The following is a 12,420-nucleotide window of genomic DNA, read 5'->3' on the forward strand; positions in this document are numbered from 1 at the left end:
CTGGACTACAGGTACTCTCAGGAGAGTAAACGTATGTTCATTCTGGACTACAGGTACTCTCAGGAGAGTAAACGTAGTTTCATTCTGGACTACAGGTACTCTCAGGAGAGTAAACGTAGTTTCATTCTGGACTACAGGTACTCTCAGGAGAGTAAACGTAGTTTCATTCTGGGCTACAGGTACTCTCAGGAGAGTAAACGTAGTTTCATTCTGGGCTACAGGTACTCTCAGGAGAGTAAACGTAGTTTCATTCTGGGCTACAGGTACTCTCAGGAGAGTAAACGTAGTTTCATTCTGGGATACAGGTACTCTCAGGAGAGTAAAGACAAATGCCAGCTTTTTAACTTCATTATCGGGAGTGCAAAGATGGCCGTGTATCTGAGCAGGAGAAACAGAATAGAGAAAGCGGTGGATGATGATGCTGTTTTTGTTTTTGTGTTTGTAAAAATGGTGAAAGCTCGTTTGAAAATAGATTTTAATTATTACAGAATGATGAAGGATCTGGAAAGATTCTCCAGTGTGTGGTGTTATAAACATGTGCTTTGTCGTGTTGTAGATGAAGAGCTGTTCTTTGGAAATGTATTGAGATGATTTGGATTCTGTGAATCTTGTTTTAATGACGTGTTGTTATTGGACCTCAACTACTGTTGTGCTTTTTGTTATATCTTGAATATTTAATAAAGTATTGTTAAAATTCTAAAAAAAAATTCTCTTTCTCTCTCTCTCTCTTTCTCTCTCTCTGTCTGGTCAGCTGGTGCAGATTATGCAGGAATAATTTAACCCACTTGGTTGTGACAATGAGAGGATATTATGTACATATTATGCATTATGGTATACTCTTATAATCCAGTTAACACCTCCTCTAATGGAGTCTTCTGTATATTTCCAAAAATAAGTTTATTCAAGTGTGCTATTAGTATACTTCTTTTATGTACTTATCAGAGATATACTTAACAAAATCATACTTGGCTTCTACTAGTATACAGAACAGTCTAAGTATATTTGGCTTGTGCTAACTTTTCGATAGAGTAGCCTGTTAGAGGGTGTGAGAGTTTGTAAACGTAGGTTTTGATATTAATTTACAAAGAATTTTCTATGTTTTTGAGTTCTCTGTTCACCATCAAGTCAAATAACAAAAGTCTCTTTAGGTAATACATAAAACACTGGTTAAGTACTATAATTTAAAGAACGCTTACAAGTATACTTGCAGTAAAAGCTATTAAACTGGTAGTTTACTGAGAGTATACTTAAGTGTACTTTCATCAACTAAAAAGTATATAAGTAGTTAACTAACAACATACCTATAAGTTCACTTGTAGTATAATTCACTTCATAATATAGTTGCAGTACAAAGTACATGTTAGATGTAAACTAGTTGTGTACTCAAAGTTTACTGTTATACTATTACATTTAAAACTTAAAAGTATACTTTTATAAACTAAAAAGTGGGGCAATTTAGTCCCAAGAAGTATAAGTAGTACACTTACAAGTATACGACTAGTACATTGATATTAGTATACTTACTACATAAAGTATACTTGGGAAATATATTCTTGAACTTTACTTAATTTTACTTCATAAAATAATCTTGAAGTATACTACTTCTTCGTATGTGTATGTAACATGGAAAACCTACTTTCAGTCCCTCCTATCCAACCTTTAATGTTGGTGTTGGGGAGATTTTGGTCTAACATAGACTGTTGGAGTGAAGCGTAATTTGTGTGGAGGAATTGTTGGCGTTATGAAAACCTTTGGTGTGTAACTGACCAGCTAACTGCATCAGCTATAAATACAGTGTGGCCTGCTGCCTCTGATGGAATCTATTCATCATGTAGGAGTCACTGGACTTGTTGTTGTTGTTATTAACAGTTTGCTCCACTAGGTGGTGTTAAAGATCCATTAAAACGCAGCAGGATCACAGGAGGAGTTCAACATTTTGACCAGTTTTAAACTGAACTACAATCATTATATAAACTACCTGACACTCACTGAATAAATACCTCACATCTGCTGTTACTCATCAGTCTGTGATGATGATGATGTTGATGTGTTGGGACTTTATTTTGAACGGGAGGGAGAAGTGCGTCGAAATCGAAAGTAAAAAGCTGAAGTGACTTTGCTACATTTCTGTTCTGCGCAACAACAATGTTCCATGTAACACGAGTCTTTTTTTCTCGTAACATTATGAGACTTTTTTTTCTCAAAGGTTGCTGACTCCTGGTCTAGAAGGAAAACGTTGAGTCAGAGGGGGTAATAAGACAATTAAAGATGGTTGAATTCCATTTAGCTGCTTCAGTTTCAGGGTGCTGGTAGTACTGCTGCTTGTTATTAGTATTTTTCTCCACTAGATGACACTAACAGTCCTTTAAAAGACATCAGCATCTCCAGTTTGAGCTGGTGAAGCTGCACAAGTTTAATTCAATAACACAAACTTCTTTCTTCAGACGTCATGTAGAGAGACGGAGGAGGGCTCATCAGATAAAGACGATTAGTGCTTGTTTCTTTTCACTACTCTTTAGCTTTGGGGCTTTCTGAAAGTGATTTTTAAAAATGTTTTTAAGTAAACTACATCACACATATTATCACCATGAGCTCTGTGAGGCTCAGAGAATCACACAGAGAGGAAACAAGCTGCTGACACAAAACTGACATTTTAAAACATTTTATTGTAGTAAATGTTTGTTGTGCGTGTTGCTGTGCGGTTAACAGACTTTGTTTTAGCAGGATGAACACTTTAGGCTCTGGTAACCGCACAGTTTGATTGTTTGTCACATGAATGTTCAAAGAAAAATTAATAAAAAAGTATGAATGCACATTTATTTTAAATATAAAAGCAGACTTTGAGGCACATTTTTAATCAAGTTTATCAGGAGCATTCATCGACCACCACTTTGGCAGTAAAATCCTGATAAAGTGATGTTGGAGTCAACTTTGACCCCCCACATGGCAGCACTAGATCATAAACACAATATAACCGTAATAATGATTATCACATGAATGATGATAAAAAATAAAAATTAATGATGATCACAATGTTAAAATAGCAGTACTTATTTGTATTAGCATTCTATTTGTACACTTTACAACAGCCAAAAGGTACCCAAAGTGCTTCACATTAACATCAGGAAATAACAGGAATAAAAACAGATAAAAAACGAAATAAAAACGAATATCATAAAAAGGTACATAAAAAGCATAAGGAAAATGTCACAGCGCTACTTACACAGCTTATACCTGATACCTTCTAAAAAAAGGGAAGACTGGTTGAGACCAATTAGTGCATTTCAATAGTCAAGTCTCAAGCTAATGAAGGCAGATGGTTGTTTACATTTATTCAGGGGGAGATTCACTGAGAGTTTCAGAAACACAGTTACACATTCACAGCTGGAAGCTGCACCGTACAAATACAGTATGATCTGCTGGCCACGGAGCAACCGGAGTGTTTGGGGGTAAGTGCCTCAGTGGTAGTAATGAGGGGCAAGCGTTTAACTTTCCCCACCGGTCCCCAATCCCCAGACCTGCTGGTCTGGGGATTGTTCTTAGTATCACATAATACAATTCTAATATAATTCATGGATTGAGTAATACATCATTTTAAAACTAGAATTACCACTTTGTGGTTGTATGCCTCCACCAACCACTCAAGTCGCAGTCAACCTCCAAGACTGTCCAAAAGGTCATCATTTCATCATTTTATCCTGTTAGACATTTGTGGGAAATTGTCATAAATAGCACATGATTCTTGAGCTATCAACCTTTGACCACCGAATCAATTCATCCTTGAGTCCAAGTGGACATTTGTGCCAAATTTGAATTTACTCCCTCCAGGCGTTCCTGAGATATCGTATTCACGAGAACAAACCGAAAGGACAACCTGAAAACATTATGTTTCTGGCCACAGCTGTCTCCGGCATGGAGGCATTAAAAGACACCTAGTTTGTTTGTCCCATCTCATTTTTCTACTATCTGTTTCAAAAAGTGCTTTGAGTTCAGCGTTTTTTTACGGCTGTGAAGAAAACAGGACAAAATGACATCAGAAATAACTGTAATCATTAATAAAGTGCAGTAGTCTGAATACGATACAGCTACAGATATATGGCATGTTTGTGAACGGCTAAGTAAGAAATAATAAATAAATGAATGAATTACAGTAATCCCTTTAAATTACAAGAAATAACAGAATGGTGTGACTGGCCAATCAGAATCCAGTATTCACCAAAGCCGTGTAATAAATAGCGTTAGTTTGCTGGCTAGGTGCTAAAAGCGTTATAGAGATGATTAACATAGTGTGTTCCCTTTGGACACGTCAGCATGTCATTTGTTATGTAGCTACAGGTGTTTAGGACGATATTAAAGGGACTGTTTGTAACTTCTTACACGTATAAATCATTGCGGGTCGGTGTCTCATGGTCTCACGTGTGTCTCCGCTGTTCAGACTCAGACTCCAACACAAACTACAGTGAAGCACCAAAACCTCTTGGTTGTATCTAGTGAAGCTGTTAAACAGTGTTGGCCGTGGTCGGAGGACGCGGGGGAGACCGTAGCTTTGGTCTCCAGGACCGGAGTCTCTGCTGTACTCTGCTCCTCTGCCTGCCTTCACTCACACACCGTGCTCGTTATCGTCTCCGACCAAAACTCCGGTGTCTCCCCTGTTCCCTCCGGCCGCGGTCGGGAGGCTGAGGCAGGAAAAGCCAACACTAGGATCAGCATTGATTCATGGAGAGACCTTCGTCTGGTCAGCTAACATTACTGCCAAGCAGCTGAAATATAGAGTGATATTGTGCTTTTAGCTGACGTGTGTCTCCTCACTGTGTTGAGCGATGCTCCTTCATGTCTATGTAGAGCGAGCACAAGCACGAGCAACAGGAAGCTGTCTATCGTTGACTTAACGGCCACAGGTGTCTCCAAAGTGCTCTTTGAAGTGACAAGTTCCCTTGTCAGCTCGAGGGAACGAGTTACCTAACTCGAGGGAACGGGTTACTAACTCGAGGGAATGAGTTACTTAACTCGAGGGAACGGGTTACTAACTCGAGGGAATGAGTTACTTAACTCGAGGGAACGGGTTACTAACTCGAGGGAATGAGTTACTTAACTCGAGGGAACGGGTTACTAACTCGAGGGCACGACTTAATAAAAATGTTCTCCTAGGGGTCTAGGGGGGCTCTGTAGGAAATACGTTTTTGCCCAAAAAAAAAGAAGAAAAAGTGCAAGAAAATGTGTGAAATCTCTCATCTTGGCTGCTGCTCATTATAAGCTCATTGCTCTGTGAAAACTGAGGGCAACTCAGATGATTGTATAAATACTTGTATCAACTCAGATCCTCTCTAATGTACCATGAGGCAGAGCGTGTCTCCTGAGAAAAAAAGGAAACAGCACCTGTCTTATCTGATAACGGCCTGTTCCAATCATGCAGCAGTTGTCCACCGTGCTGCCGATATGTTGGAACATCACGGCTCTGCAAAAATGGTGCAGAGGTTGAAGGATAACTCCAGGCTTCAGATCTGCTCCATTGAAAACCAATGGGAGACGTCATCACCTTGAAACATCCATCTTTATATCAGTCTGTGATTTAACCTGTTCAGCTGTCCTCTGGTTGAATCCCATCTGATGCATGATTCCTCCAGCGTTTACGTCCACTCATGTTATTATTCAAAATATAAATCACACAGTCATCAGCAGGCTTTAGACGGGCCAATGTCGTCAAGTGTCTTCAAACCAGACTTACTGTACGTTCTCTCTGATGTCATCTGTATCCGTTGTGCTGCTGATCCAGTTTGTCCACTTGTGACTGGACGTCATACTTCGTACACTGGAGAGACAATTAACAGAACTTTATTATTATAATAATAATAATAATAATAATAATAATAACAATAATATGATGGTATGATTTACACAACAAGAAGCAACAAAACGTTGCGTTTCCTTCTGACTTACATTTTGTTTTTGACACTTGTGTCTGAGTAAATATCCAGCGACTCCTCCGCCCAGGATCAGGATCAGAACCAGAACCGGGACCAGAACGATCAGATGGTGTCGACCACCTGATGTGAAAAAAAGCAGACGGAGACAAAAGCTTCAGTAACTAGAATACAACCGAGACACATGAATATCAGCACCAATCAGAGTCTTCTTAAATGCAGAGCATGCTGAAACTTCATAAAGGTCCGTTATCACATTTTGGTCAAAGCATGTTTTAGCGTCAAAATGCTGTTTTCCCTTCAAGTCCTCCCAACATGGTGACCTGACGTAGGTTCCTGCATGATGACGCTGCTACATGAACAGTATATATACATCCTTATAGTCAGTGCATTCACATTACATACAGTAACTTAGATGGCGGTCGGCGTGCTCCCAGTTTGGAGAAGCAGACAGGAGGACAGTCACACAATAACCATCCAAGAAAATGGAAAAAGAATGCAGATGGACCCGCCCTTTAATTTGAAAACTTTTTCTCTCCTCCTCACAGAGTTGGACCGTCTCCTCACCTTTAACATCCGTTCCATCACTTTTAACATCCGTTCCATCATTTGGATCTGGAGTTTGGTGATTTATTGTTGGAGCTAGCGGCGTCTCTGTTGTCCAGGATGTAACTGAAATAAAACAAAAGATTTGTAATGACTTACAACACAATATTAAAATGAAACAATTATAGGACAACTTAACAGATTTTATGAATCAAAAAACTTACCAATAACAAGCATAATAAGTGAAGCACACGCCAACTGTGGGATTTCACATCTGTATCTTCCTTGGTCAGAGAGCCTCACGTTCATGATCTTGAGGGAAATGTTTCCGTGTTTCAGGCCGTCTTTGTTCAGCGCCGTCCTCCCTTTGTACAAAGACATCTTCATGTCCTCTTCATCGTGGTTTTCATGGTATGAATGAACATACCTGTAGTTGCTTTGTGGGTCTTCAGGATCAAGCGGGATGTCAGGTTTCCACCACTGCACAGTCAGGTTCTCCACGTTGAGCTGAGGCTCCAAATGACACGGCAGGATGACGTCATCACCCAGAACGCTGACGATCCGTTGAGATGAACCAATCATCCGAGACCGACCTGGAAAATGGAAGGAAATTTGTTTTGTGTAAATTCATACCAAATTTCTAGGACCAATAACTGTCGCGGACTTTTGGAGTAATCCTGCTAACAGACAAACAAACCAACACCGGTGAAAACATAACCTCCTTCCTTCAGGTTATGAACAGTAAACAATCAATGAACAAATAATCAACATTAATAACTATTACAAACATGTTACCAACATCCGTCGCATCATAATAACGGAGCCTAGTGAAAGAGCAGTCGGATTCTCTGAACACCGCAGTTATCTTTTCCTGAGGAAAAGTGGTCAGGAAAAGACGTTAGGACGGAATTTTTTGACTTTTTGCCCGCAGCCCTGGTATGATCAGGAGCAGCTCTCTTCCGCCGGGAAACGGCACTTGGTATAGCTCAAGCCCCCAGGAAGAGCGCCAGTCGTTGTTCCCAGCTTCCGTAGTGGCCAAACGGCGGTACTACATCTTCAGTGTCCGTCACGTGATGCCATCGGGCCCAAAAAGACTTTTTCCCATAGACTTACATTGGGAAAGAGACGTCTGTAACTCAGAGGATAATTTCTTTTTGAGGTGAATCAACTCCACAGTACGAACACTCTAATAGTCCTTATTTAAAAAATTAAGTTTTTAAAGTTGTAAAACGCACTAACAGCTGAATTGAGAGTTATTTCCCTTCCTCCGTTCATGTGAGTGAGACCCAGACCGAGGCTGGAGCAACAAGCCGTGACGACGGCTTGACGTTGGGACACCGTGACCGAGTCATGTGACAGAGCGGACGCTACTCCACCAAGATCCTGGTACTTTTCCAAGTACCAGGATCGAGCCGTGAGGCTCGTTGAAGATGAGCCAGGCCGGCGCAGAATCGATCACCGGCGATCGCCGCGTAATGCATGCCGGTTAGATTTGTGTCCGAATTGATGCCGACTTGCTCTGACGTCATGCACACGTGGGCAACGATAACCTCACGAGATCGAGGCGGCCGCAGTTTTTAGAGCCAGACGCCACAGCTGCTCTCCACCGACTGCAAGACCCAGTGCATGATGGGAAACGCCTGGCTGTCGCCTGATCAAAGAGCTGATTGGCTCTTAGTTTTGACAAGAAACACCACGTGTTGTAGAAAGTCACAACTTTCTGTGTAACTGTAATATTTAACACTAGATTGTAGGATATTAGTCTCATGTTGTGCAATGAAGGTTTCATCTGTTAAACACATCTTGTGTGTTTGTTAATAATTATTATAATAATGAAGGTTATTTATAGATAACACTTATCAAAATGAGTTCTCATTACAAAGTGCTTTACAAGGTGGACATACAAATAATAAAGGATAGAATCCAATGCCACACACACGAACATTTACACATAGATTTACAAACAAATATAAATAAATCCCAACGTGGTCTGAAAACTACAAGTAGCCTACAGATCAGATCTAACAGGAAGTAACTGTTTCTGTGACTTCCTTTAAATTATGTAAAAGCTGCTGAAACAGCTGGCAACTGCCCAACTTGACAGCAGCTTTTAGTCTCCACCCCCCTGTGGGGGGTTGTACTTTCCAGGCGAGGCGAGTCCTGTTTACGCTGGGGCCACACAGCGCGCATCATGCTGGCGTGACGGCAGCGTCACGTCGTGGCCGCGTCATGCCCACCTAGGGTGTTCACACTAGACGCGAGTTACCCACGTCTCGGGAGCGTCCCGGAGCTACCTGTCAGCTGTGTTTTTGCTGTTGCTGACAGCCCTTTCTTTCTACATAGAGTTTGCCTTTTAATGGCCATTTAACTTCATAATAAATGTGATTTATATTTATTTAAGACAAAAAAGGGTAAGAACTGTGTGGTAATTTGTAAATATTATTAAAAACAAGCAAATAAATTCATACATAAATATTAATATATAGCCCATATAAATCCCTCTTTTCTGTCAGTGAAGAGGGATTTATATATATACAATGAGGAGGGATTTCTATGGGCTATATATATATATATATAAATCCCTCTTCATTGACAGTGAAGAGGGATTTCTGTGGGCTATATATTAATACAAAAAAATAAATAAATACATTAGTAGTAAGAGAGAGCCTACAGCAATCCCTCTTCACTTTGACTGGCACAGTTTTAAACAACATTTCCAGGGGGTTTCGGGTTCCTGTTCTACAGCATTCCAGGTTGCGGCTTTTATCGAAAACGACTTAATTTACATCTGGGGCGGGACAGCAATTTACATTATAAATGCTGATGTTCCGACATCTCAGGCAACTTGGAGCTTTTCACCACCTTGTTGCTGAACTGCGCCTTGATGGAGAAAAACACCTGAAGTATTTCAGAATGATAAATATAAGTAAAGTGGGTTTTTTTTATTATTATAAAACAAAGCAAAATAAACAGTTTCGTTATTTGTTAACCTTTAGAAAACGAAAATTATTATTAAATATCTTTAAAAAAATTAAATAACACCTCTAGAAGAAAGAACAATAAAGTTACGTGGTGTTTGTTGAGAGAGAGAGAGAGAGAGAGAGAGAGAGAGAGAGAGAGAGAGAGAGAGAGAGAGAGCGCATCGGAAAAATACTGCCAACTATCACCTGATGTTCTTATAACCTATTAACCCAGTCTATTATATGTATAGCATATGTAGGGTTTCTGCTATGACTACTACAGTGTTTACATAATTAAAAGCCTGTACTATATTAACTTGATGGAAACCTGCAAGCAGACAACTGCTTTATTTAGAGTATTTCAGAATAAAAGCATTGTGTTAATGAATGAATGATTCTGTGCACTAAAAACGCTAGAGGACTTTTATTTTGAAATCTAGATAGGAAGTGTAAAATATTGATGGTCAGTGACATATTCTACAGATGTCTAGACATGGAAACTGTAGTAATCTTGCTCATATACTGTCAATAGATCACCTTCACTGTCTGTTGCTGCTGGGAGACGCAGCCGAGAGGTAAGCGGCAAGCGTGAAAAATAGGCGAGCCTTCTATTCTATAAAATAGACGCACGTCTGACGTGCGTCTGACGCGCGTCTGACGTGCGTCTGACGCGCGTCTGACATGCGTCTCATGCGGGCAGTGTGTCCACTCTAACCTGTTAACATGGACGCCGAAATAAAAAACAACACGCGACGTTGCCGTCACGCGAGCATGATGCGCGCTGTGTGGCCCCGGCTTAAAGGCGCTGCCCTGGTCATTCGTTCAAGAGTTGTTCAGTGTGCGCATGAAGCCTACGCCGGGGCCACACAGTGCGCATCATGCTCGCGTGATGGCAACGTCGTGTGTTGTTTTTTATTTCGGCGTCCATGTTAACAGGTTAGAGTGGACACACTGCCCGCATGAGACGCACGTCAGACGCGCGACAGACGCACGTCAGACGTGCGTCTATTTTATAGAATAGAAGGCTCGCCTATTTTAACACTTTACTTCTATTTATCATTCTGAAATACTTCAGGTGTTTTTCTCCATCAAGGCGCAGTTCAGCAACAAGGTGGTGAAAAGCTCCAAGTTGCCTGAGATGTCGGAACATCAGCATTTATAATGTAAATTGCTGTCCCGCCCCAGATGTAAATTAAGTCGTTTTCGATAAAAGCCGCAACCTGGAATGCTGTAGAACAGGAACCCGAAACCCCCTGGAAATGTTGTTTAAAACTGTGCCAGTCAAAGTGAAGAGGGATTGCTGTAGGCTCTCTCTTACTACTAATGTATTTATTTATTTTTTTGTATTAATATATAGCCCACAGAAATCCCTCTTCACTGTCAATGAAGAGGGATTTATATATATATATATATATATATATAGCCCATAGAAATCCCTCCTCATTGTCAGTGAAGAGGGATTTATATATATATAAATCCCTCTTCACTGACAGAAAAGAGGGATTTATATGGGCTATATATTAATATTTATGTATGAATTTATTTGCTTGTTTTTAATAATATTTACAAATTACCACACAGTTCTTACCCTTTTTTGTCTTAAATAAATATAAATCACATTTATTATGAAGTTAAATGGCCATTAAAAGGCAAACTCTATGTAGAAAGAAAGGGCTGTCAGCAACAGCAAAAACACAGCTGACAGGTAGCTCCGGAACGCTCCCGAGACGTGGGTAACTCGCGTCTAGTGTGAACACCCTAGGTGGGCATGACGCGGCCACGACGTGACGCTGCCGTCACGCGAGCATGATGCGCGCTGTGTGGCCCCAGCGTAACGCTGTATCCAGTTCTTCTAATACACCCATGGTCACAGCTCTATTGCCGTCTGAGTGGAAACATCAGGGCTTCTATAGAGCCTGGTTTCTAGTCTTTACAGTGAGTTTCAGTGTGTTTCCTAGAGAGACCTGTTAGTGTGAAGCTCAGCTCAACCAACTACAGTAAAATCCTACTTTTACATTAATGCATCAGTAATAATAATGTAATGATAGAATATATAACAGTACAACAGTCACAGTTTTACTGATTATACTTTCACAGTGTGGTAGTATTAGTACTTGTACTGCAGTAAAGGATCTAAATACTTCCTCCACCACCGAGTCAGCTTATCTTTAATACGACAACAAGTTCATTATAGTGACACACATGATCTTACCTTCAACCTCCGTGCAGACCACCATACAAGAGTACAACAAGAGTCCAAAGAGAAGAAGTGGAACCAACCACCAAGTCCCCGTGAGACATGAAAATACCGGATAGAAAAACAGAGACATGTTGTCGGTGTGCTCAGCTCACATGCTGCTGGACAGCATGACATCTGCTTTTAATACTCGGGAGCCGGTCCTTCTATCCATAGGTCACTGAGAGGAGAGAGGCGTGGTCCCTATTCATGGAGAGCCAATGACTTCTCCTTTCTCTGTAACATCCTTTCAACGTTAGAACAATACAAAGACTGTGGTGTGTGTGTGTGTGTGTGTGTGTGTGTGTGTGTGTGTGTGTGTCTGCTGAACCACTCCCTGTTCCTGTGCGGACTATTTGCACGTGTTACTGGCACCAGACCAAAGAGGGGAAATCTGGACCGGCAGCATGGGTTACACAGGCCAGGAGGCACTGTGTAGCCAATATATACAAATATCGTTTCTGTGGATTTTAGAGAGGACCAAAGTTAGCATCTTGCTCAAGCCACAGCTTGTTTATTTCTGAATACAATTGCATACAATTCACAGTCACATTATCTTGCTGTCTGACTTAAAAGTGCATATGAGCTCAAATGATTTAACATACTATATTCCCCATAAACAGAAATTAGCTCAACTCAAAATACTAATATATACCAGCATAATATACTGTAACTCAAAACACACATTCACTTTACCCTAATACCTACAGACACTCACATATTAACATATACAGTTCACCTAACACTCATTCAGCAT

At 40.6% G+C, this 12,420-nt stretch overlaps 1 protein-coding gene across 5 annotated transcripts; it reads right to left on the minus strand.

Annotated features, from left to right (window-relative positions):
- Window positions 1–5,703: 5,703 nt before the first annotated feature.
- Window positions 5,704–11,805, minus strand: LOC141761110 (myelin-oligodendrocyte glycoprotein-like). Of its 5 annotated transcripts, none has more exons than XM_074624356.1 (5): window positions 11,640–11,805; window positions 6,692–7,060; window positions 6,489–6,593; window positions 5,938–6,044; window positions 5,704–5,809 (listed from the first exon to the last, which is right to left on the minus strand). In XM_074624356.1, the coding sequence occupies exons 1-5, from the start codon at window positions 11,755–11,757 to the stop codon at window positions 5,744–5,746; spliced, it is 765 nt and encodes a 254-aa protein (XP_074480457.1). In that variant the 5' UTR covers window positions 11,758–11,805; the 3' UTR covers window positions 5,704–5,743. The 5 variants fall into 5 exon arrangements, with proteins under 5 accessions (XP_074480457.1, XP_074480459.1, XP_074480460.1 ...); XM_074624358.1 differs by having other exon boundaries at window positions 6,489–6,575; window positions 11,640–11,804; XM_074624359.1 differs by having other exon boundaries at window positions 6,510–6,593; window positions 11,640–11,804.
- Window positions 11,806–12,420: the final 615 nt, after the last annotated feature.

This window comes from Sebastes fasciatus, chromosome 22 (assembly GCF_043250625.1).
Source record: "Sebastes fasciatus isolate fSebFas1 chromosome 22, fSebFas1.pri, whole genome shotgun sequence".
NCBI lineage: Eukaryota > Metazoa > Chordata > Actinopteri > Perciformes > Sebastidae > Sebastes > Sebastes fasciatus.

What these genes read in the sequence shown, in the direction of transcription:
- LOC141761110 (XM_074624356.1), bottom strand. Translation starts at nt 11,757, where the DNA reads ATGTCTCTGTTTTTCTATCCGGTATTTTCATGTCTCACGGGGACTTGG. An exon ending in TGATGGAACGGATGTTAAAG is followed by an intron (nt 6,045 to 6,488) that starts GTGAGGAGACGG and finishes TTTTCACATCAG; the next exon opens with GTGGTCGACACCATCTGATC. An exon ending in ACAAGTGTCAAAAACAAAAT is followed by an intron (nt 5,810 to 5,937) that starts GTAAGTCAGAAG and finishes TTGTCTCTCCAG; the next exon opens with TGTACGAAGTATGACGTCCA.